We start from the raw sequence: 25089 nt of genomic DNA, 5'->3' as shown, positions 1-25089 counted from the left end.
ACACAAAATTTAAGTGGAAAACCCTTTATCTTTGAAGGGAAAACCATGGGACAAATTCAAAATAATTTCACTATTATCAAATCAATTACAACAATTCTTGTGATTATCAAATCAATTACAACAATTCTTGTGTATGTCTCACGACTAAAGAAAAAATCACTTTTTTTTTCTTTACTCTCACACACAAAAATTATCTCTCTCAAAGGCGACAGTACTTTGCACTCTCCTTTCTATTTTCTTCTCCACACACAACTCTCTCTTGACTGTCTTCTTTTCTCTACGTGGCTCCTTCTTGGCTGATCTTTTTTTTTTTTTTTCTTGTGCGACTTTCTCTTTCTTTTCTTTCTATTCTATATGCAGCACGCCCACATGCTTTTTATACACAAAAAAGCTTCAACCGCCTTAGACTTCTTTTCCCAGCATAATATGAATTCCTAACATGACTTGAGTTAGGATTCTTACAAGTATTAATTATTAAACACAACTCCTACTTTCATTTGGAGTAGGATTCTAGGACTTGTCAACCACATTCACCTATTTCTAATTGAAATAGAATTCCATCAATGCTTGCATGGCAAGCTCATTATCTTGAACACAAATCCTACATGGGTTGGACTTTTATTAGGTGCTATGCACCTCCCAACAATCTCCCCCTCCAACCCATCGAGAAAGGAGATCTTCAATTCCAACTCTTTAGTTAGAATTCATGTCGGTCAAGCCAACTCCAAGTTTGACCTACTTCATTATCTTCACCAGCACTGAGAACACTTCATCAACATCAATACCTTTCATTCTCAAAGAATTAATCTCATCTTGAATTTCTTTAATCCAATCCCTTGGCTCCCCCTCATTAGAAACCCAATTATTCTTAAAGCTAACAATTCAATGTTCTTCAGTAGTCCTCTTCTCGTGAGGTTCATCAATCTTTAGTGGAGGATATTGCTTCCCTTGCGTAAGACCTCCAAGGTCTTTCACTTCTTCATCATCCCATGCAGTCTTAACATCTTCATATTCTTCATCACCTACCACTTCCTCTTCTGAAGTCCCATCAAGCAATGAGAATTTCACCCTTTTGGTATCAACACCATTAATCCCAACTCTCAATATTAAGTCTTCTCTAAATTTTTAATCTCATTGAACTTCTTCTTACAGGTCTTCACCTAAGTCTTGTACATACCCAACATGCATGTCCTCTTGCAACAACCAATGACCCCTTAGTAAGTTTCCATATTCCATTACCAAGGTAGTTACAATAACCCACTCGGTCCATAACTAATGTAGAAAACACATTCATCCTTAAATCTGAAACATATCACACATCCTTCGATATCACAGTGCTACCAACATTGGTTTTGATATACACATCACTAATTTCCACAATTTTTAAGTAATTTGAATTACCCATCTTCATTATACCAAAGTCCCTCATTTTGTAGTGGTAAACAACCCTTTCCTAGGGATAACATGGTGGGAGGCTGCAGAATCAACGACCCACTCAACATCATTATTAGCAACATGCTCATACTTTTGCTCTTCAACAAAAAGCACTACAACATCCTTGACAATCACGATAGCTTAGTATTTTTCTCATTATTATTCTTTTTATATTTGCCTTCAATTTGTTCTTTATTCTAATGCCAGCAATTTCTTCTTAAGTGACAATTTTTCCCATAATAGAAGCATTCTCTATTTCCTTGAACTGGATCTGTTTCTTGATTGTGACCTACCATTGAATTTTCAATCATAAGGTTATCTGCTTCTACCTTTGCTCTTGTTTTCCATGACAAAAGCTTGATCTTTTGCATTATCTATATTGCATTTATCCTACGAACCTCTTCACTTAAAATCAAACCTTGAATATCAACATATTTGAGTTTGTTTTTCTTTGCAGAATTACTCACTACCACTCTCATGACTTTCCAACTGTTTGATAAAGAAGCCAAAAGAATCAATACACGAACCATATCATCAAATTCAATTTCCACCGAGGATAATTGATTTGTGATGTATTAAACTCATTCAGACGCTACGCTACATGAGTGCCTTCTGCTTCTTCAGATTAAACAACTTCTTCATCAGATGCACTTTATTGTTAGCCAATGGCTTTTCATACATGCCAAACAAAGCCTTCATCAGATCTACTATGGTCTTTCTTTCACAACATTGTGGGAACTGATCTTGATAGAGTTAATCAAATAACTCTCAATATCTATTTATCAAGAAGGTTCCAGTCTTTATCCTTCATAGTTTCAAGTTTCGTCCCCAAAAGAGNTTAGAATTCATGTCGGTCAAGCCAACTCCAAGTTTGACCTACTTCATTATCTTCACCAGCACTGAGAACACTTCATCAACATCAATACCTTTCATTCTCAAAGAATTAATCTCATCTTGAATTTCTTTAATCCAATCCCTTGGCTCCCCCTCATTAGAAACCCAATTATTCTTAAAGCTAACAATTCAATGTTCTTCAGTAGTCCTCTTCTCGTGAGGTTCATCAATCTTTAGTGGAGGATATTGCTTCCCTTGCGTAAGACCTCCAAGGTCTTTCACTTCTTCATCATCCCATGCAGTCTTAACATCTTCATATTCTTCATCACCTACCACTTCCTCTTCTGAAGTCCCATCAAGCAATGAGAATTTCACCCTTTTGGTATCAACACCATTAATCCCAACTCTCAATTATTAAGTCTTCTCTAAATTTTTAATCTCATTGAACTTCTTCTTACAGGTCTTCACCTAAGTCTTGTACATACCACAACATGCATGTCCTCTTGCAACAACCAATGACCCCTTAGTAAGTTTCCATATTCCATTACCAAGGTAGTTACAATAACCCACTCGGTCCATAACTAATGTAGAAAACACATTCATCCTTAAATCTGAAACATATCACACATCCTTCGATATCACAGTGCTACCAACATTGGTTTTGATATACACATCACTAATTTCCACAATTTTTAAGTAATTTGAATTACCCATCTTCATTATACCAAAGTCCCTCATTTTGTATGTGGTAAACAACCCTTTCCTAGGGATAACATGGTGGGAGGCTGCAGAATCAACGACCCACTCAACATCATTATTAGCAACATGCTCATACTTTTGCTCTTCAACAAAAAGCACTACAACATCCTTGACAATCACGATAGCTGTAGTATTTTTCTCATTATTATTCTTTTTATATTTGCCTTCAATTTGTTCTTTATTCTAATGCCAGCAATCTCTTCTTAAGTGACAATTTTTCCCATAATAGAAGCATTCTCTAATTTCCTTGAACTGGGATCTGTTTCTTGATTGTGACCTACCATTGAATTTTCAATCATAAGGTTATCTGCTTCTACCTCTGCTCTTGTTTTCCATGACAAAAGCTTGATCTTTTGCATTATCTATATTGCATTTATCCTACGAACCTCTTCACTTAAAATCAAACCTTGAATATCAACATATTTGAGTTTGTTTTTCTTTGCAGAATTACTCACTACCACTCTCATGACTTTCCAACTGTTTGATAAAGAAGCCAAAAGAATCAATACACGAACCATATCATCAAATTCAATTTCCACCGAGGATAATTGATTTGTGATGTATTAAACTCATTCAGACGCTACGCTACATGAGTGCCTTCTGCCTTCTTCAGATTAAACAACTTCTTCATCAGATGCACTTTATTGTTAGCCAATGGCTTTTCATACATGCCAAACAAAGCCTTCATCAGATCTACTATGGTCTGTTCTTTCACAACATTGTGCGGAACTGATCTTGATAGAGTTAATCAAATAACTCTCAATATCTATTTATCAAGAAGGTTCCAGTCTTTATCCTTCATAGTTTCAAGTTTCGTCCCAAAAGAGGCAAATGCAATTCCTTCCCATAGAGATAATCTTCAATCTGCATCCTCCAATACCTGAAGTCTATTCCATTAAACCTCTTAATTTCTGAAGTCTTGCCTTCTTCTCTGGCCATCGCTTCTACTCTAACCTTAGCTCTGATACCACTTGTTGGGTCCTAAATAATATTATCACCAAAACTATCAATTCAAAACAACAATCACACAAGAACACAAAATTTATGTGAAAACCCTTTCTCTTTGAAGCGAAAAGCCAGGGGACAAACACCAAATAATTTCACTATTATCAAATCAATTACAATAATTCTTATGTATATCTCACAACTAAAGAAAAATCTCTCTTATTTTTCTTTACTCTCACACACACAAATTATCTCTCCCAAAGGTGGCAACACTTTGCACTCTCCTTTTATTTTCTTCTCCAATCATAGCTCTTCTTAGCTGTCTTCTTTTCTCTAAGCGGCTCCTTCTTGGCTTCCTTTTTTTTTTTTTTTTTTTTTTTTTTATGTGCAGCTTTCTCTTTCTTTTCTTTCTATTCTGTATGCGGCACACCCACATGCTTTTTATACACAAAAAAGCTTCAACCGCCTTAGACTTCTTTTCCTAGCATAATATGAATTCCTAACATGACTTGATTTAGGATTCTTACAAGTATTAATTATTAAACGCAATTCCTACTTACATTTGGAGTAGGATTCTAGGACTTATCAACCACGTTCACCTATTTTTAATTGAAATAGATTTCCATCAATGCTTGCATGGCAAGTTCATTATCTTGAGCACAAATCCTACATGGGCTGGACTTCTATTAGGCGCCCGTGCACCTCCCAATACTTACAACACACAGAGCAATGTTATTGTTGGTAATATCCCCATTTTGGTTTCTCGTTTCTGTTAGCAACTTGTCTTGCTTTGTGCATTGCTAAGCTGAAAAATGCAAACAAAAATGAAGGAATTTTCGGATGATAATCATATTGTTGTCATAGTAACTAGCTAAAGTACACTACTTAAACTACTGCCTTCTGTAAGACGCTATTCTTGACTTTTTGAGCTTCTTTTTGACTTGATCTATAAGAAAAAGAAGATGATAATATTCATATAATTTACAGGACACCTTCCCATGAAATTTGAATATGCTCTTTGTTAATCCGAATAATAAAAACTAACCTCTTGTGCCCTGTGTGTGAACATGCTCTTTCTTTTTCTTTTTCTTTTTAATGAAAAGTATAAGAACTTATAATAAACACTTATTCACATTACCTTTTATCTAAATAAGTATAAAGTATATTTCTTTTATTTTTATTTTTTTAAATATAAGAAGTTAAAATTATTCATTTTTATCCTCTATTTAAATAGTTTAAGGTCAAAATGCAAAAACACCCCCTGAAATTTGGATCAGTTGCAACTAACTCCTAGTGTTTCAATTATTTCTAATTAAACTCAATGAGGTTTCCATATTTGCTAAATTGAATATTTGATCCAAGGGCATGGAGAAAGTTGAAATGTACATAAATCAAAACCAAATGTTAAATGATGTTACATTAAAGTCTTTTTACATCAAGAAGTGAAAGTCAGTCAGACTACTGTTGAAGTTGGTACCACTTCCTGCAATTACAATGCTAAGATCATCAGACAAAATCAGCAAAAAGGTCCCCACTGTTTCAGATTAGATTACAATAGACTAACAGAGAGGCACAAACTTTGCACTGCGTGGAACAACAAAGTGGTACTGTGGTAGCAAAAATCACATGCACAATAAACAAGGATTAGTTTGAAGTACCCACGTTTCATTTCCTCTCTCGGCCAATCAATGTTTTAATGGTTCATGTGACAGTGAGAAACACATGCAACTGCATAAGAAGAACCTCACATCCACCATGGCTTCTCAGCTAGATCCTTTAAGAATACGTACCGGAACCTGGAACTATAAGGCAGCCACTCTATGATCTGAGACGCCTTCTTGCTGGATTTACGATCAATGCATTTCTGTATCGAATCATGTAGCTTCTTATCAACATTTTCAGTGAGCCATTTGAGAATATCATCTGAGTTGAGAGATGCTTCCCTTGCATATCTCTCGAGCACCTTTGGTAGAAACACTTTCCTCGACTTCTTCATAACTATATTTGCTTGAAGAAATTCTCTTTTTGCTGCTTCTAATTCTTCTCCAACATTTGATGCAGTGTAGACTTTTAGCTACATAAATTTAACTACCAACTTTTAATCTACCATGAGCGATATCAGATGTCTTTGGAAGCAACAAGGAGCAATGAATTACAATTAGAGCAAATCATAGAAATTTTTTTTTTTTTTTTTTAATGAAAAGTATAAGAACTTATAATAAACACTTATTCACATTACCTTCTATCTAAATAAGTATAAAGTATATTTATTTATTTATTTATTTTTTTAAATATAAGAAGTTAAAATTATTCATTTTTATCCTCTATCTAAATCGTTTAAGGTCAAAATGCAAAAACACCCCCTGAAATTTGGATCACTTGCAACTAACTCCTAGTGTTTCAATTATTTCTAATTAAACTCAATGAGGTTTCCATATTTGCTAAATTGAATATTTGATCCAAGGACATGGAGAAAGTTGAAATGTACATAAATCAAAACCAAATGTTAAATGATGTTACATTAAAGTCTTTTTACATCAAGAAGTGAAAGTCAGTCAGACTACTGTTGAAGTTGGTACCACTTCCTGCAATTACAATGCTAAGATCATCAGACAAAATCAGCAAAAAGGTCCCCACTGTTTCAGATTAGATTACAATAGACTAACAGAGAGGCACAAACTTTGCACTGCGTGGAACAACAAAGTGGTACTGTGGTAGCAAAAATCACATGCACAATAAACAAGGATTAGTTTGAAGTACCCACGTTTCATTTCCTCTCTCGGCCAATCAATGTTTTAATGGTTCATGTGACAGTGAGAAACACATTCAACTGCATAAGAAGAACCTCACATCCACCATGGCTTCTCAGCTAGATCCTTTGAGAATACGTACCGGAACCTGGAACTATAAGGCAGCCACTCTATGATCTGAGACGCCTTCTTGCTGGATTTACGATCAATGCATTTCTGTATCGAATCATGTAGCTTCTTATCAACATTTTCAGTGAGCCATTTGAGAATATCATCTGAGTTGAGAGATGCTTCCCTTGCATATCTCTCGAGCACCTTTGGTAGAAACACTTTCCTCGACTTCTTCATAACTATATTTGCTTGAAGAAATTCTCTTTTTGCTGCTTCTAATTCTTCTCCAACATTTGATGCAGTGTAGACTTTTAGCTACATAAATTTAACTACCAACTTTTAATCTACCATGAGCGATATCAGATGTCTTTGGAAGCAACAAGGAGCAATGAATTACAATTAGAGCAAATCATAGAAATTACTACACCATGTTTAAGGTTGATGATTTCGAGAATTCCATCACTTAAGTCGGTTTTCAAAATCAGCAGAAATCAGCAAATTTTGGTGAGAAAATCTAGTTCAATAGGTACCTCAAAAATTTGAAAGAGAATTTTTAAGTGAAACTACGTGCTTATGCTCTGCCTTTCTACAAACTTGATAAAAGACATCTGAAAACAGTTTATTCAAATAATTTTCATGATCCTTATATCAAACTTCCCTTCAAGTTGCTTTCCACGTCACATCAGAAATGTTCTGGTCCATCATGTAGATGAAGACAAAAACTAAACTAATCCTAAGTTTTACAAAGCTAATAATAGAGCATAAAGTATACATCATCACAATACCAAATAAAATGATAATTTTATCTACAAAAACTTTGGAACAATTACCTTTTTACCGTAAGAACTCAATTTTATTACAGCTGTACCAATAGTCTTTTAAAAACAATTCAAACTTCATTGAGTAAAAGAGGAGTAATAAAAATGAGAAGTTACCGCAGGATCAGAAAAAGCTCCAGTACAAAGGGCAAAGCAGACAAGGGGTTGGGACTTTAGAAGACCCAATTTTGAACTGAGTTGTCTTTCTTCACCCGACTTTTTTCTCAAGGTAGTGGAAAGGATGGTTTCTAGCCACTGTAAATCATAAAAAATCAGATAACTGAAGTTATACATAGGCCTTTAGGCCAAAAAACTTAGAAAATCTGTTCATATTCACACATATGTTCACCTTTTCATTCTGTGAAGGAAAGGAAAAGTTCAAGCAGTAATTCTCGAATACATGCACGCACCAGAAATTTTAACCATGACTATATTTCTAACATGTCCAAAAAGAAAAAGAGACAGAGAGACAAGCAACAAGTGGCAGGAAGTCATGAAATAATCCTCAATTAAGCTAGCCAACACCAACAATCAGCTGAAAGAGTTAATCACGGTGATATAAGAATAATTTTTTAGATGATGCCACTTGTTAGGTCCATCTACATTTTCCCCATTTAGTGCATATGTATCTTTGCGTGTTCTTAAATGAGATTAAGATGAGTACCCGTCCACCTCGGGGTGTTCGGAAGCAAAATATTGCATGCTCTATAGCATTTGCACTTATGACATGGCCACCAATGTTGTAAGCAGCCTGCACTATACAAATATATCCATCAAAAAAAATTTACATTTCCAAAGATAAAAACAGTAAGATAGGAAAAAATATTATGGTTTCTTCAGAAACAACTGAAAGTCCACAAAAACCTGTATTACGAATCTCCATTTTTCTCAAAATTCTATGCCACAGGTTTTATTTCTTCTCAAACAGTTCAACTTTGCTTGTATGATTTTTCAATCCTATTTTTATGCAAAATAAAAATTTTATAAAAAATTTGAAAATTATATCCAAATTAAAATATTTTATTCCAAAGAAAAGGGGGAAAAAAGGGTTGTCCCCTTCTTGTAAGTGAGCTGAAGCAGAGTATAGCATGAAAAAGTCAAATTTTGAGAACAAATAAGATTTTGTTGACTTTGGAATAGGAAGAACTGGTGAAACTATTAAAGCATCTTATAACAAACCCCTGGTACAGGCAATGGTAGAGATAAGGCTTGGTGGACAGGAAAAAAACAAACTACAAATTTGTAGAGTTTCATAGGTTTGCTTAAACTGTCATTGGTTCTCTGCATCCAACAAATTCTTTTGTTCTAGCAGTTTTTCCTATACACCATGAGAATTTAAAAGAATGATTTTTAACAAACAGCAACATGACACAAAGAAGTTTAATACCTTATGAAACATGGCTAATCTTCTCAAAGAGTTGTTGGGGATTCCGTATGCTAAATATGCCTGCACAAGCCTCAATGATGAGAGACAGTAATATGAAGTGCAAATTGGTCAGAGAAAACCAACAGCCAGTACAATTCTTACATGCATAACAAGCGCATTGTACACATTGATCCAAAATGCAGTTTGTGCATCATTTTCCATCTGACTGAAACTCACTCTTTCTAGTTGTTCAACCAAAACCCTGAAATTAGAAACATCAAGTACATGTCAAGTCAGTCCTCCTGCGTGTGGTTAAACAATAGACGAGATGGCATATGCTATACGTGTGACAAACATATAGCAAATAAAGATTTGTAGTGCACATTCTAAAAGGAGTGACCCACCATATGACTCAAAAATTGTAAACTTAGATCAGAAAAGATTGTCCAGTATGATCAATTGCTTCATTAAATAACATTATGATAATGTCGTCCCCTTTATTATGCTCCATCACCACATATTTGGAAAATGATTTCCCCTTACAGGAGATCCAAGATATGAATAAACGTTCAATAACGTTTTTTGTGAAATTATGCCATCAGATGACACGGCCAGAATTTTGGAAGTCTGATTCCTAAGAAATTTTGCAATGATAACATGTGAGGAGCATTAGGTCCAGCTAACTAGGGATGAATCGTTAATTTTTTTCCTACCACAGAAAACATCCACCCCAAATTCAAAGAAATATCATAAATATAGCCCAAACAAGCAAGTGGAACATGCTCCCATTCATGCTCCAATGAACACCCCCATGTGCTCAAGATAGAGGACTTGAGTTTGTTTTTAATTTTGTTATTATTGTTAATATTATTGAAAATCATATTACGGAAGTAACCTGTAGTTGTTGATGGCATAAGAAGCATGAGAAAACTGGCTTTTATCAGTTGATATCCAAGATATTTCGATCATTGATTTGCAAGTCCAATCTCGGTCTGCTCCAGTACCACGTCGCGGCTGTATAACATTTGTGGATGACCTCGACAACAAAGGTGATCGGTTCGTTTCAGTATTTACAGATGCTGCACTACGAAGCCAGCAATATACAGCAGCCATGCACCTAACCATCTCCTCGGATAACTTGCTCGGGCACTGGTAAATATGATCTTTCAGAGTTCGCAGAACAGATGTTTTATCCATGGATTGAACCTTTTCCCTAACCTGGCAAATAATTGACATGAAAAGGTTTGGACAACCATATGGCATTATATGGCAATCACTAACATGAAATGTATTAATTTTACTTGATAACAAGCAAACATAAAAGTGCTTTTAGGATATTCCATAGAATGGAAATCTGGCCATTTTGTCTCTCTGTAAATGTTGAAGGCATAAATCTATCTATTAATTAAATACATAGACACTAAATAGATTCGTTGCAAGAGTTTCGAGCCTTCATCAAAATTGGTTATAATGACGTGCTCAGTGAAATCCTAATATGATCCCATACATGATATGGAATAGATTTACTTTGATGAGTAGGGGGGAAAATCAAGAATGTTTTGGAAAGCCATAAACACAAACAGAATAATTTTCTTAATACTATGATGTCCAAAGACCTATCTAATGAATAACTTCAGTGCTCAGCATGCACAGGCCTGACCTTAGTGATTAATTGATGGCCACACTCACAAGGTGGCATCAACAAGTGATGCACTTTGTTGAATCCCATATTTGAATTCTTTAGGGCCTTGGTCTACTCATTCTATAAATTTGTTCATTCATGTGGTTGAAAGAGTCCTTTTGGCCATCACCCATTACTACCTTTTCTTTTGACAAGTAATCACCCGCTACAACTATATGTACAGGAAAAACAGATACTCAAACATTTGTTACACCAAAGATCTTCAGAAGGTACTTTTTTTTATTGAATAAAGGGGAGACTTTACCCCCAGAAAGTTTCAAACCCAAGCTCACTCCCATGGCAAAGTCAGACATGCCAATTGACTAAGGGATCACTAGCCCTTCTAAAGGTACTTAGATTCATCTCATGATAAAATTATTTTACAGGTCAACTTTCATATCAACGCTTTTTATTTATCCAAAATCACTACATGAAACCTGATCAAAGCATCAAGCTTGTATTTTCTTTTCCAGCATCCCTTTTTTCAGTCACCAAACATAGTGAAGTATGGAGAATTTCAAAGTTTTGACAGTTACCCAAACTCTTTTTTGTGGGTCCATTGGGGGCCTATTGGAGCGGAAAAAGTTTCTCTTCAAATTAGTTTGGAGAGAAACCTTCCAAACTCCTCCTATATCTTTCTATTGGATGTGAATTTTGAAATTTTCATAGTTGGATGCATGTTCTTTGTGTTCTTAACATACATGTCAAATCTCATTCAAATCAAATGTTATTTATTATTCAATCAATAAACTTATTTTTTATATATAGTTTTAGAGACTTGGTCACCAAAAAACACTATCCTTAAGAAAAGTTTGAAACTCTGCCAAGTTTATACCTAGTCATAGGTCCCTAGGTGACCAAACAATTGTAGAATAAATTCAAAATTGATTGGAAATTCAGCAGACTAACAAATCTAAATGACCTTGCATGTCTCTGGTCCTTACAAACAGCAAAAAAGAAGAGGATCATGACCATTTCTGGAAAACCAACTTTTAAAGTTTTTTGAGCAGCCCCAGAGAAGCTTCTTGTCTCCAAAATCACAATGACATAAGGCACAATTCATTCTTTTTATACTAGATCATGACAGAAGTAGCAGGAATCATATAATCTCCATACACCAACACTTTCAAACTCCCTTGATAATTTTTCTAAACTACTAAATATATAAAGTAATTAAAAAAATGAATTAGAAAATCAAAGCATTTTCAGAAAAAACCCAAGATTTTGAATATAAAATTAATAAGATGTTCTTTTTCTTTTTGTGGACAAGATCAATGATTTCAATTAAGGGAAAAAATAAAGAATACCAAAAAAAAAAAAAAAAACTCAAAAGTACATTTGCAAAATAAAAAAGAAGATAAGTACATATAATACCTTAGTTTGGTCAAAACACATTTTTTCAGTATCAATGTTGTTTTTGCCATTGGACATTGGTGTATGACTAGTCTTGTGGGATCTTTTCCATGGGTCATCCAGAGAAACTAGAACTTGCAAAGGCTGCAAAGGAAACTTTTTTGAGGAACAAAAAGCACTTGAAATGATACTTGGATGTTTCCTGGAACCATGTTTTGTATGGGCTGGGGAAACCATGCCTGAATTTTGTGCTGAAGGTGGCCGACTAACGCTGTCAAAGATGTTCCTGTAGAGAGAAAGAACATGCTGCTCACGGTTTGCAACCTCCTCTTCAAGTAATTCAATTTCAGCAATCAATTCCTTTGTCTGAAAATAGGACAATAATTTTAATTATTAAAAAAAAAAGAAGGAAAAGAAAAGAAAATAGGTCAATAATTTGCAGGTTATTCTCTATTTACTCACCATATGCGTAGTTAAAAGAATATATTAAGTTAACCACAGAAAAGTATAAAACAGACTTGTGTTATAACAATAACAATAAGTAGATATTGCCAATTTCACAAAATATGTAAGTCTCTTTTTGCCAATTAGTAAGTATCAGGAAAATTTCACAAGCCAGATTCTCCAACATGTAAGCAGGTCAAGGATGGAGTGATATGGAAAACTCACAATTGCATCTAAAAGCACCTCTGAACCCCCAATTGGTAAGGTCAAAACTCTACAGCCTACAAGTTGCGCCCATAGGAAATATGTACATAAAAGAAAAGAGGCAAAGATATGGTTCCCAGTTCTACAGCACTGAATTTCAAATGTGAGTGCTTTTACAGGAGCTGCATGCAAGTACCAGGAACATAATTAAAATGGAAAATAAGTAATCATCAAATGGCATAATTGTATATTTCCTTCAAGTTTCATGGTAGGATGTAATAGCTTAGAACCAGAACTGCTTAGAAATTTATTTTCTTGAAGTGCGTTTGACTAATTAAACATTACAATTTTCATCTTGATCATCATCTAGATGCATGATGAGCATGAAACATGGTTCAAGCCTTGGTTGTAAAAATTTATAAAAGAAAATACTCCATCAACATACATGTATATCTACAAACAAATACTTATATTGTGTGTGTGCGTGTGTACACAAAAGTAAAAGAAAAGCAGAAGTTTTTTGAAAATCCAGAAACAGATATTTGGAATTTAAAGTATAAACCAAAGGTAAAGTTACCTGAGCAGCAAAATGCCTATGTCCAGGAGATAAAGTACTAGAAGCTCGACCCATTGTCCTCTCAAGCATCATGCGCATAGATTTTTCTTGCTGCAATCGCAATTGCAGCTGCTCAATCTGTAAAGCAGCATAGACATTTATAAATGGAACAATAATAATGGTGGGGCAAAAAATTTCTACACAAACAAAACACTTATATTATCTTTAGATTTGTTCATTCAGAACTGTGAATATCATTCACGGAGTATTGTTTTTGTACACACAACTTATCACATAATTCACAAAAATACTGTATATCATGAAGTGTATATACTTTTTAAGTAATTGTAAAGTAGTTTTGAACACTGCTTATTCTACACAAAGATGGTAATTTTCTTAAAACATATAAAAAATATACACTTGATTAGTTCTCCATATTTATAACAGAGAAGTAAAACAAGTTACAATAATTTATTCCGCATATATTATTGACTATTCTTAGTGACTAATACAAGGGCCATTGCACATCTAGGGCCAGTTCACACAGATTCATCTCATGATCTCACCCAGATATCAAATTATAGATAGAAGAATTATCCAACCTGACACCTTAATGTAAAGAGAAATATAACACAGTCCTGATGCTTACATCTTTTTCCAAGGAGGCCCTGTGATTTGATGATATGTTCTTATTAAAATGGTTGGCATAGTCATGCAGAGGACTTTGTCCCCTAGAAACACTTGCTGAATATGGTAACACCTGTTATATTCATGTTATAAGAACAAAAAATGGTAATCAATAATTTTATAATCGGTTCACATTCCAGATTATGATATACAGCTTTAGGCTGTGTTCATCGATGATTTTAAGCATGGTCATTGTTTGCCACTAAAAAAAAAAAAACCAATACGATTACTAATATAATTATGACCTGTGATCTCACATATGTTTCATCTTGGTCCCGCTTTATGGAACGCAAAACTCCACCTCCTAAAACACTTGCATTCCTGTCTGAAGCACTGAAAGGAAAAGCCAGAAATTCTGTCAAAATGGGCGCGCAACTAAATACAATGATTCAAATGTTTAAGAAGAATTAAGAATCAATATATTGGACCATTGTGCACCCTTGGTTTGATGGTTACTCCACAAGTACAAGTTCTTGTGGGTGGGGTGGGAGGAGTAAGGGCCGAGGTTCAACTCTCTAGGAAGAAGTTTTACGCACATATACACTTAAATTAGTTTAGAGTAGCATTCTACCTTTGAGCAACAAAAAAGAAAAGAAAAAAAAATCAATATATTGGACTAATCTACTTAACTTGACACCACTTAATCAGAATTTTTACAGTAACCACACAATTTTTTTTTTTAACAGAGCAGTCACCTAGGACCATATCATTCTTCAAATCATATGCCGGTAGTCACACTTCAGAACCAAGGAATGGAAACTCACTTAGAAGAAAACACACACACACACACACACACACACAGAGGTACTAATTGCAAACGCAAACGTTAACTATCTATTTTCCTCAGTATATAAGATGCTTTAAACATTTTCTCTGCTGCCAACAGACTACCCAATTTTTTTTTTTTTAAAATTAAATTTGAATTTCGTATTCAAGTACACGTTCTTCTCATAAGTGGACCACTTAACCATTCCACTACTTAAAATTACAGATTTCTCCCCCACAAAATCTAGATTACTCAGAGCAACAAATTCCAAGATGTTCAAAAAATCTATAAGCCTCAAGTTTTGCTCAAAGACTCATATACTTTTCCCATAAATAAATAAATTAAAAATTAAAAAAAAAAAAAGACTCATATACTTAAATAAAAACCATCCATAAGCTAGCCCATGAAAGCCACAAAATATTGCAATAAAAAAAACTTTATCCAAAAGCCACAAAATATAGACTATATTTAAGATTTTGAGATAGCATATAATAATAAGAACAATTATACAAGTAAAAATATTCAAATTGGGTATGAAATTAGACCTCTTAGAGCGTCTGTGTTGGGAATGAAAAAGAGGATTTCCCCAAGTATCTCCATATTCTCTCTTCCCAACTGCTGCTGTTGCTTCTTCAACAACACTAAAACCACCCATTACTATTTCACAAAATAATCTACCACAAGCTCACATTCTTCTTATATTAAAATAATATCTTTGCACTGCTTCTAAAATGTTTAAAATAAAGTATACCCTATAGAGATCATGTGGCTATATTTTGAAATGGGAGTGAGAGAGAGAGTTGTTATTAAATGGGTATGATTGATTGGATTGACTGGTTTGAATGTGAAGTTGAAATTGGAATTCTTTTTTTTTTTTTTTAAGAGATGGAAGGAATACGAAATGTGAAGTAATGGGCAAGACTTGCTCAGAGAGTGTGACAAAGAATCTGTCTGATCTACTATGAATTGAATTGAATTGAATTTGGTCATTTGGGTTGTTGGGAGCATTCAATGTTAGAATCGTCTAGTCTCTCTCTCACTCTCACTCACTCACTCACACCACGTTTTGCTTGAATAGTTGGGAAGCGAATTGGAGACCGCTTCAGTGCTTGTATCATTTGTACGCGTGAACCCGCCATAATTCCCTAAAAACGGTTCAAGGCCCTTCACACAGTTCTATAATTTATTCCGCATATATTATTGACTATTCTTAGTGACTAATACAAGGGCCATTGCACATCTAGGGCCAGTTCACACAGATTCATCTCATGATCTCACCCAGATATCAAATTATAGATAGAAGAATTATCCAACCTGACACCTTAATGTAAAGAGAAATATAACACAGTCCTGATGCTTACATCTTTTTCCAAGGAGGCCCTGTGATTTGATGATATGTTCTTATTAAAATGGTTGGCATAGTCATGCAGAGGACTTTGTCCCCTAGAAACACTTGCTGAATATGGTAACACCTGTTATATTCATGTTATAAGAACAAAAAATGGTAATCAATAATTTTATAATCGGTTCACATTCCAGATTATGATATACAGCTTTAGGCTGTGTTCATCGATGATTTTAAGCATGGTCATTGTTTGCCACTAAAAAAAAAAAAACCAATACGATTACTAATATAATTATGACCTGTGATCTCACATATGTTTCATCTTGGTCCCGCTTTATGGAACGCAAAACTCCACCTCCTAAAACACTTGCATTCCTGTCTGAAGCACTGAAAGGAAAAGCCAGAAATTCTGTCAAAATGGGCGCGCAACTAAATACAATGATTCAAATGTTTAAGAAGAATTAAGAATCAATATATTGGACCATTGTGCACCCTTGGTTTGATGGTTACTCCACAAGTACAAGTTCTTGTGGGTGGGGTGGGAGGAGTAAGGGCCGAGGTTCAACTCTCTAGGAAGAAGTTTTACGCACATATACACTTAAATTAGTTTAGAGTAGCATTCTACCTTTGAGCAACAAAAAAGAAAAGAAAAAAAAATCAATATATTGGACTAATCTACTTAACTTGACACCACTTAATCAGAATTTTTACAGTAACCACACAATTTTTTTTTTTAACAGAGCAGTCACCTAGGACCATATCATTCTTCAAATCATATGCCGGTAGTCACACTTCAGAACCAAGGAATGGAAACTCACTTAGAAGAAAACACACACACACACACACACACACACAGAGGTACTAATTGCAAACGCAAACGTTAACTATCTATTTTCCTCAGTATATAAGATGCTTTAAACATTTTCTCTGCTGCCAACAGACTACCCAATTTTTTTTTTTTTAAAATTAAATTTGAATTTCGTATTCAAGTACACGTTCTTCTCATAAGTGGACCACTTAACCATTCCACTACTTAAAATTACAGATTTCTCCCCCACAAAATCTAGATTACTCAGAGCAACAAATTCCAAGATGTTCAAAAAATCTATAAGCCTCAAGTTTTGCTCAAAGACTCATATACTTTTCCCATAAATAAATAAATTAAAAATTAAAAAAAAAAAAAGACTCATATACTTAAATAAAAACCATCCATAAGCTAGCCCATGAAAGCCACAAAATATTGCAATAAAAAAAACTTTATCCAAAAGCCACAAAATATAGACTATATTTAAGATTTTGAGATAGCATATAATAATAAGAACAATTATACAAGTAAAAATATTCAAATTGGGTATGAAATTAGACCTCTTAGAGCGTCTGTGTTGGGAATGAAAAAGAGGATTTCCCCAAGTATCTCCATATTCTCTCTTCCCAACTGCTGCTGTTGCTTCTTCAACAACACTAAAACCACCCATTACTATTTCACAAAATAATCTACCACAAGCTCACATTCTTCTTATATTAAAATAATATCTTTGCACTGCTTCTAAAATGTTTAAAATAAAGTATACCCTATAGAGATCATGTGGCTATATTTTGAAATGGGAGTGAGAGAGAGAGTTGTTATTAAATGGGTATGATTGATTGGATTGACTGGTTTGAATGTGAAGTTGAAATTGGAATTCTTTTTTTTTTTTTTTAAGAGATGGAAGGAATACGAAATGTGAAGTAATGGGCAAGACTTGCTCAGAGAGTGTGACAAAGAATCTGTCTGATCTACTATGAATTGAATTGAATTGAATTTGGTCATTTGGGTTGTTGGGAGCATTCAATGTTAGAATCGTCTAGTCTCTCTCTCACTCTCACTCACTCACTCACACCACGTTTTGCTTGAATAGTTGGGAAGCGAATTGGAGACCGCTTCAGTGCTTGTATCATTTGTACGCGTGAACCCGCCATAATTCCCTAAAAACGGTTCAAGGCCCTTCACACAGTTCCCCAAATTTTCATTTCATTGGTTGCATCTTTTTTTATTTGAAACATTTGAGGTCAATGTAGGGACAGTCCGGGCAATGCATTTAGGTCCCTGTTTTTTTTTTTTTTGATCATCTAATAGGCAAGAAATGGACTAATTTGATAAAGCTGGAATACATTTTTCTATTAAAAAAAAAAACTTTCAAATTTCAATGGTTACATTTTTATTTTTGCTCTTACTAATTTCTTTATGGTGTACACAAAATTATTCAACCACAGCACTTTTTTCTTTTAAGTATAGATGAGATTCAAACCTATAACCATTAATCAAGAATAAAATATTTTACTAAATGCACATTGCACAATAGCGTCTACATTTGACATTTCTAATCAGATTTAAAAAATCATTAGTATTTTTTTCAAAACAAAGTATTTTTTTTTCTTGTGGGATGTGAATTCCTAATAATATCAATACTTTAGGAGAGTCAAATCAAATATAACAATTTAAAGAGGGTTATTATTATATTATTATTATCATTAACAACGATGACTTTATTAATGTAAGACTAATAAAAACATAGGATAAAATTTAAATCTAATCATGTTTAGAGTTATCTTGGTTGGTGGATTCATGTGCCTTGAATTTGTCTGGCTTACGAGCAGTTTGGAATTAATGCTAGCAATTGAAAGACCTATAAATTAGTTATTAATTAGTTTAAAATGCAAAAGTCACCTTCTAAGTTTCACCATTTGTCATTTCAGTCCTTTAAATTTGTGTTTTGTCTTTTCAGTCCTCTAAGTTTTATTTTTTTTTTCAATTAAGTTTCCTATTAACCAGCCGTTAGTTCTTGCCGTTATTATTTTTTTGTTACTCTTTTATCACTTTTCAGTTTTCACCAACAGCTCCCTCTAAAAAAAAAAAAAATTCACCTCCAGCTTCTGCGTCAACTTGGTTCTATGTCTGAGCCTAAATTGGTTCCAATTTCTATATAGCAAACAAGCAACCAACTGAACCAAGCCCACTTTGTTCGCTTTGAAAACCTCGCTAGCATTTATCATTAACCCACCAGAAAATTTCATACCCACAAGAACACCCAAGTCTCTAAGCCGAAACAAAAACCCAGTCGTCATTATCAAAGTATCTAACCGCCTAAACCCACACCCATCACACATCATCGTTGATCCTCCAAGGAAAAAAAGAAAGAAAAAAAGAACCAGAGTTGTCCATCATAACCTCTTGGTCCACAAATTCTACAACAACCATAATTAATAAAGTGGCTCCACTCTGCGATAGAACAATGCCACAGAGGCAAGCATCCACCGCAAGGCCCAGCCGGTGCCGCCATTCATCTGATCTGTTTCTCCAGCTACAGTTCCACCTCTCTTCTCCCTCTTTCCCCTTCTCAATCTCTCTTTCTCTCCCTTTCCTCCTCTTTCTTCCTCTCAGTCTCTCAGTATCAGGTGGTGCTTGAATTTTATTATTCGTTATTGTTCTCCAAATACAACGCCCTTTTTTTAGCTTATATCTCTTTCTTTCTTTCTTTTTTTTTTTTAAATTTAAAATTAACGTTTTCTTAAAATTAATAAATTAATAATAAATTAAAATTTTAAATTAAAAAAAATACAAAACGGTGTGGTTTTGCTGTAGATAACAGAAGCAATTAACAGATTGTTAACAGAAGACTTAATTGAAAAAAAAATAAAATTTAGAGGACTGAAATGACAAAACCCAAACTTAGAGGACTGAAATGAAAAATAGTGAAACTTAGAAGGTGAGTTTTGCATTTTTACCTATTAATTATTATTGGTACATACTATATTCATTATGCTGATTTTTGAAAGTACAGATGCATTATTTTATTTGTTTCCCCAGTCCTCATATAATTTGTATTTCATTTGCTAAAAAATAACTCCATCCTAGGCATAACTAAGGCAACCCTTTTGAGATAGAACATCTCCAATAAGTTTGTTAAATTGATTGAAAAGTCAATTTAGCAACCAATATTTTCAAAATACCCTGTACAGTAAAGAAGCTAAATTTAAAATAATTTGAGTATAAGCTACACTGAGCTGCTATAAATTCCAGCTATAGCAGCTCCCTGGAGCTTAAAAAAAAAAGTGTAGTGTTAAAAAAATAGTATTTTAATGTGTTGATAATTGTGATTGTTATTTAGTGTGTTGAATATATTATTTTATTATATTATTTATATTATTTTAATGTGTTGAATATTAAAGAAAACTTTTGAAACTGGGTGTATTATAAAGTGTGGTATTAAGATAAATAAAGTAGTATTTTGAGTCAAGTTATATTTTTTTAGCGTTCTTATCAGTGAATGCTCGTAGACTTCAAATCTTAAAGGTAGGCTTTAAAAGCTAAGCCCCATAGCCTAATGATTAAATAATAAATATTAATGCATTTGCCAGCGAAGGGTTGGCTGAGTCGGTCAGGACTTTTGTTCCCTGCTTGTTAGGCTTGGGTTCGAGTGATCTCGTGATCCTCACCGCTGCCATTCCGGCGCCCTACCCGGAGGTTTAATACAACCATAAACGCTCCCATTTTTCTTCACCAAAAAAAAATATATATATATATATATATTAATGCATTCAAGTCACGTTGCATTAATGCATTCAAACCTAATGATTAAATAATAAATATGCTTCTAAAAAAATAATATTAAATATGAGTTAGAATTTTGAGCAATGAGAATTGAATTTTGAGAACTGAGTTTTGAGTGATGCTCAAACTAAATAGGGCCTTAATAACTCTAAACATTATTCTCTTGTTAGAAAATAAATTAATATGTACACTTGTTTATTTGAGATTCGCTTATTTTTCTAAAACTAAAAACTTTTTACTGAAATTACTGTAGATTAAAATAAAAGTTAGCTAAAATAGTACAGTGAGACTCATGAATAATACAAAAAAGTGTAATGAGATTCATAAATAGTAGTAAAAATAAGCTGAATGGTAAAATAAGTTAGCAAAACTAATTTTTGCCAAATGGACATTTAGTCTAGCTACTTTACCTTTCTTGGACTCCATGGTTGATCTGATCTATCATCTACTGGCTAATAAGCAAGGTCCAAATGAGGAGGTTAAGCAGATATGGCTTGAAGAAGTCTCAGTGTCCTATTGCATATCAAAGTCTTAAATTCGGGGTGATGTGATTGCGTTTATGATAACTTGATGTATCTTATCGAGTATTACAATTTATACCAAGTTTTCAATTAAAAAAAAGGTGAGTGACGTGAGTCTCATGCCGAACCCACAAGCATAACCCATTTTATTCCGATAAATACATTAGTATTTCAAGCAAAATTCGACTTACGCCTAGGTCACTTAGGTAATGGCCTAAGAACTCCTATTCTAGATAAGGCCGAAAAATTAGAGGGTAATAAATGATTTTTTATCTATATTTTTTTAAAATGTGAGTTGTATATTTTTCTTCCACTTTTAGGAAGACCTAAAAATTGAGTAATACTAAGAATACTACAAATTTTATCACATAGGTCTTAAAAATTGTTGTCACTAAGCGCAATAAGTAATTCAAATACTTTTTTTTTTATTATCATTGAAATGCCACCAATCACATTAATTTCCACGTTAGTTTGTAAGTTTTTTATAGTAAAATTTGTAATAATTTAGCATTTTCACAAAAAATGTATAGATTAATAGAAATCCAACCAAATCACTTGAGTGAATGAAAATGCAAAAGCTACTATAAAAAAATAAAAAATAAAAAAATAAAAAACACTTACAAACTTTTTTTTATTGCAAAAACTTACAAACTTATGTGGTAAGAATATGATTAGTGTCACTTAAACAATATAATAAATAAATGTTTGAATAAATTTTTCTTGAATGATGACACATTAGTTTGTATGACCTATGTAGTAAAATTTGTCGTATCACTATCATCACTAAGTGAGTTAGTCATACTAAAAAGTAAAAATAATGTATTTCAAATAAAATATATATAATATAATACATTAACTAAATTAATGGTTAATAAATTAAATATTATTTAAGTGATGTAAAAATATAAAAGGGCTCATTTGAAAATTTTGCCTTAGGCCTCAAATTGTATTAAGCCATCCTAATTTCAAAACTATGACGTCCACTCCATTATAGCTGTTCTTTGTTATTAAGCCAAAGCACTAATTGGTTTTTGGTATATATATGTGGGAATTGAAAAAGAAAATTATATAGATCACATTTTTATGTAAAAAGAAAGTTTACTATATGGAGTGCATTATATAATTTCACATATTAAGATCTTTTAAAACTTGTAGGATAATTTCACAATGATTTTTTTTTTTTTAAAATAGAAGACAGAATTTTTACTCTAGCCTAATCTAAGTGTATATGTGTGCGAAACTTCCTCATAGAGACTTGAATCCCAGCCCTTGTCCTTCACACCTCTCAAACATTTATACTTGTGAAGTGACCACCGCACCAAAGGTGCGCGGTGGTACAATGAAATTCTTAAATTCCTATACATCTATTATGAATAAGTGAGTTGGATTTTATCACATCATTAACATTTAAATAATCATTAATTAGTATAAAAAATTCTAAGACTACATAAAATGCCACAATTTCAATCATAAATGTCCACGTGGCAAACTGTGAGTGGTCAAAAAAATATGATAAGTTTATATGAAAGTGACAAGTAGCCAATCACAATCTGACACATAAGATATTTGTATCATTTTATGTGGCACTAAAACTACTCTTTAGTATCTATTTAAATTTCTAATGACATGTAAAATTCAGCCCATTCACGCATTTCAAATTGTAATGTTCGCGGGAAAACATGTAACTTTAATCTGTATGCCTGTCTTTGTATTCTTTCGAGTTGGCCCACCACTACCAGCTTCTTCTTTTGTTGAGAAAAAACTACTACCAGGTTCTAGTTCAGCATCATTGCCATTGGAGACAAGGAATAGATTTTTCAATTAACAATATGTCGTAGGACTCAACAATATCAACAACCAATATTGTTAGAGCTTTCTCTCGAAAAAAATAATAATAATACTGTTAGAGCTTTTTTGATATTATTGTAGGAAGTAGGGTTTTTGTCATAAAGAGCTTTAACCGAAAAATGCAATAAAGTTATTACCCCATTTGGTAATCACATTGATTATTAGCTTTTAGGTATAAAAAAAAATCACAAAAAATACATAATAAAAGCATTTTGTATGGGATAAGTTCAAGTTACACCTGGTGTAACTCTTTTAGAGTTACACATTTATTAAACCATTAGATTTAAGTAGATCCAACGGTTAAAAAAAGATTACAATTATTACAAATATACTGATTAGAATATAATTAATTACCTTCATTTATTATCTTCTAAACATATCTCTAAACCCAAAAAAAGTTTGACTTCTCTCTCTCTCTCTCCCCGTTTTTCTCTCTGCATTCTCTTTCTGGCAACTGTGTTGCTCAAGTGACTTGTAGTAAATGGTAACACACCATAACATGGGAATATTCGTCCTCTTGCCTTCAAAGAAAGCTATAGATTTTTGATAACCAGTGCGCGATTGTGGCCATTCATTCCTTCTTAGAGCACAATAGAAAGTTTATGCTTGAAAATCCTGCCAATTCATAATTATATATGGATACAATGTTTTGATTAATAATTTGCTTATTTCTTCTTTATGAATGGATACAATGTTTTGAGTATGATTTTTTATTACTCTGAGCACAGATTTTTACAGCTAATTTTTTTTTCTTCTTCTCACTTTTCATTGGAAAAATTCTGTGAGTTGTATGTTGTAACATAAAGAGATTTCCTTTTTACCCTATAGGTGCACTTGCACGGATTGTTGGCTGGTGTGATCTTGGTTTTACACATACGAGTTTCTTAACAAATTTGTGGCCAAACACTGTGTATGTATTTAACTTATTTCTTGACATTGAAGTGTTATGAAAGTCTTAATAATATATGCTAAAGTTTGCTATGATGGTATTCCAGCTACTCTTACAGGATGGGTCATATCCTATCTAATGGTTCATATGTCTGGAGCAAAACTCATTCTTTCAAATCCTCCCCATATCCTGGACAGGACTCATTACAGCGTGTTAAAATATTTGGTGACATGGGGAAGGTAAAACAAACTCAAATGAATAACCAATCAAAAAAAAAAAAATTTGAATGTAGCAGTCACAATTTTTGAAAGGAAAAAAAACTATAATGTTCCAAACCAACTATTAATACAAATCCATCAAAATTTTTATTAGTATAATGTTAAAAATTTGAGTCATGTTTGAGTTTCTTGTAAATGATGAATTGGGAAAAAATCACATTTTTTCTTGTATGCTTTAGGGAGAACGCAACGGGTCAACTGAATATGCTAAAAAAGATCCCAATGCACTTAACACTATAGACCAACCCATCAAGGACTTGCCAAATTATGATATGTATTCCACATAGGAGATATACCATATGTAGATGGATACATCGCAGATTGGGATCAATTCCTGCAACAGGTGGAACCCATTACATCTACTGTTTCATATATGGTTGCAAGGTTTGTGTAATTGATCACTAATTGTTTCCATGTATAATAAAAATCAGATTATATGCCTTACTTGATAAAACTGGTTAATGAATCTTTCAATTGATCATCTTGCAGTGGTAATCATGAACGTGATTGGCTGGATTCAGGTTCCTTCTATACTGGCAGTAAGGTCAGAGAAAGAGAGAGAGAAATGCAGAGAGAGAAACGAAGAGAAAGAGAGAGAGAGAGAGAGAGAGAGTCATAAGTCAAACTTTTTTTTGGGTTTAAAGATAGATTTAGAAGATAATAAATGAGAGTTATTAATTAGAATTTAATAAGAATATTTGTAATAATTATAGTCTCTTTTTAACCGTTGGATCTATTTAAATCCAATGATTTAAAAAATGTGTAACTCTTTAGGAGTGAGATATTACAAATTAGAGTCATGCTATTGCTAACAAGTCCCTTTAGGACAATGGTTAACAATCTATTTTAGGAAAGTTTTGATACCACTTTTATGAAAAATGAAAAAAACTGTCAAAATATTAAATTTTT

The 25089-nt window shown here is 33.3% G+C and overlaps 1 protein-coding gene and 1 long non-coding RNA gene across 4 annotated transcripts; both read right to left on the bottom strand.

Moving 5' to 3' along the window:
- Positions 1–6440: 6440 nt before the first annotated feature.
- Positions 6441–15858, bottom strand: LOC112027998 (uncharacterized). Of its 3 annotated transcripts, none has more exons than XM_024060633.2 (11): positions 15254–15857; positions 14188–14275; positions 13905–14015; positions 13277–13393; positions 12073–12417; positions 9913–10235; positions 9180–9279; positions 9039–9098; positions 8316–8402; positions 7769–7906; positions 6441–7148 (listed from the first exon to the last, which is right to left on the bottom strand). In XM_024060633.2, exons 1-11 carry the CDS (start codon positions 15361–15363, stop codon positions 6819–6821), a joined length of 1809 nt encoding a protein of 602 aa, XP_023916401.2. In that variant the 5' UTR covers positions 15364–15857; the 3' UTR covers positions 6441–6818. The 3 variants fall into 3 exon arrangements, with proteins under 3 accessions (XP_023916401.2, XP_065632866.1, XP_023916403.2); XM_065776794.1 differs by having other exon boundaries at positions 14200–14275; XM_024060635.2 differs by lacking the exon at positions 8316–8402 and having other exon boundaries at positions 15254–15858.
- Positions 15859–16075: 217 nt separating this feature from the next.
- LOC136068929 (uncharacterized) lies at positions 16076–18026 on the bottom strand. Its single transcript, XR_010630225.1, has 3 exons — positions 17419–18026; positions 16353–16440; positions 16076–16180 (listed from the first exon to the last, which is right to left on the bottom strand). It is a non-coding gene; the product is annotated as an uncharacterized LOC136068929 (long non-coding RNA).
- Positions 18027–25089: the final 7063 nt, after the last annotated feature.

Source organism: Quercus suber, unplaced genomic scaffold (assembly GCF_002906115.3).
Source record: "Quercus suber isolate HL8 unplaced genomic scaffold, Cork oak 2.0 scaffold_142, whole genome shotgun sequence".
Taxonomy (NCBI): Eukaryota; Viridiplantae; Streptophyta; class Magnoliopsida; order Fagales; family Fagaceae; genus Quercus; species Quercus suber.
The sequence above is the reverse complement of the archived record's forward strand: the minus strand, read 5'-3'. Positions and strand labels throughout refer to the sequence as shown.

Excerpts from the sequence above, each read along its gene's own strand:
- LOC112027998 (XM_024060633.2), bottom strand. The coding sequence starts at position 15,363 with ATGGGTGGTTTTAGTGTTGTTGAAGAAGCAACAGCAGCAGTTGGGAAG. Across the intron at positions 14,016-14,187 it reads AAACATATGTGAGATCACAG|GTGTTACCATATTCAGCAAG; the intron begins GTCATAATTATA and ends TGAATATAACAG. Across the intron at positions 8,403-9,038 it reads GATTAGCCATGTTTCATAAG|GCTGCTTACAACATTGGTGG; the intron begins GTATTAAACTTC and ends TGTATAGTGCAG.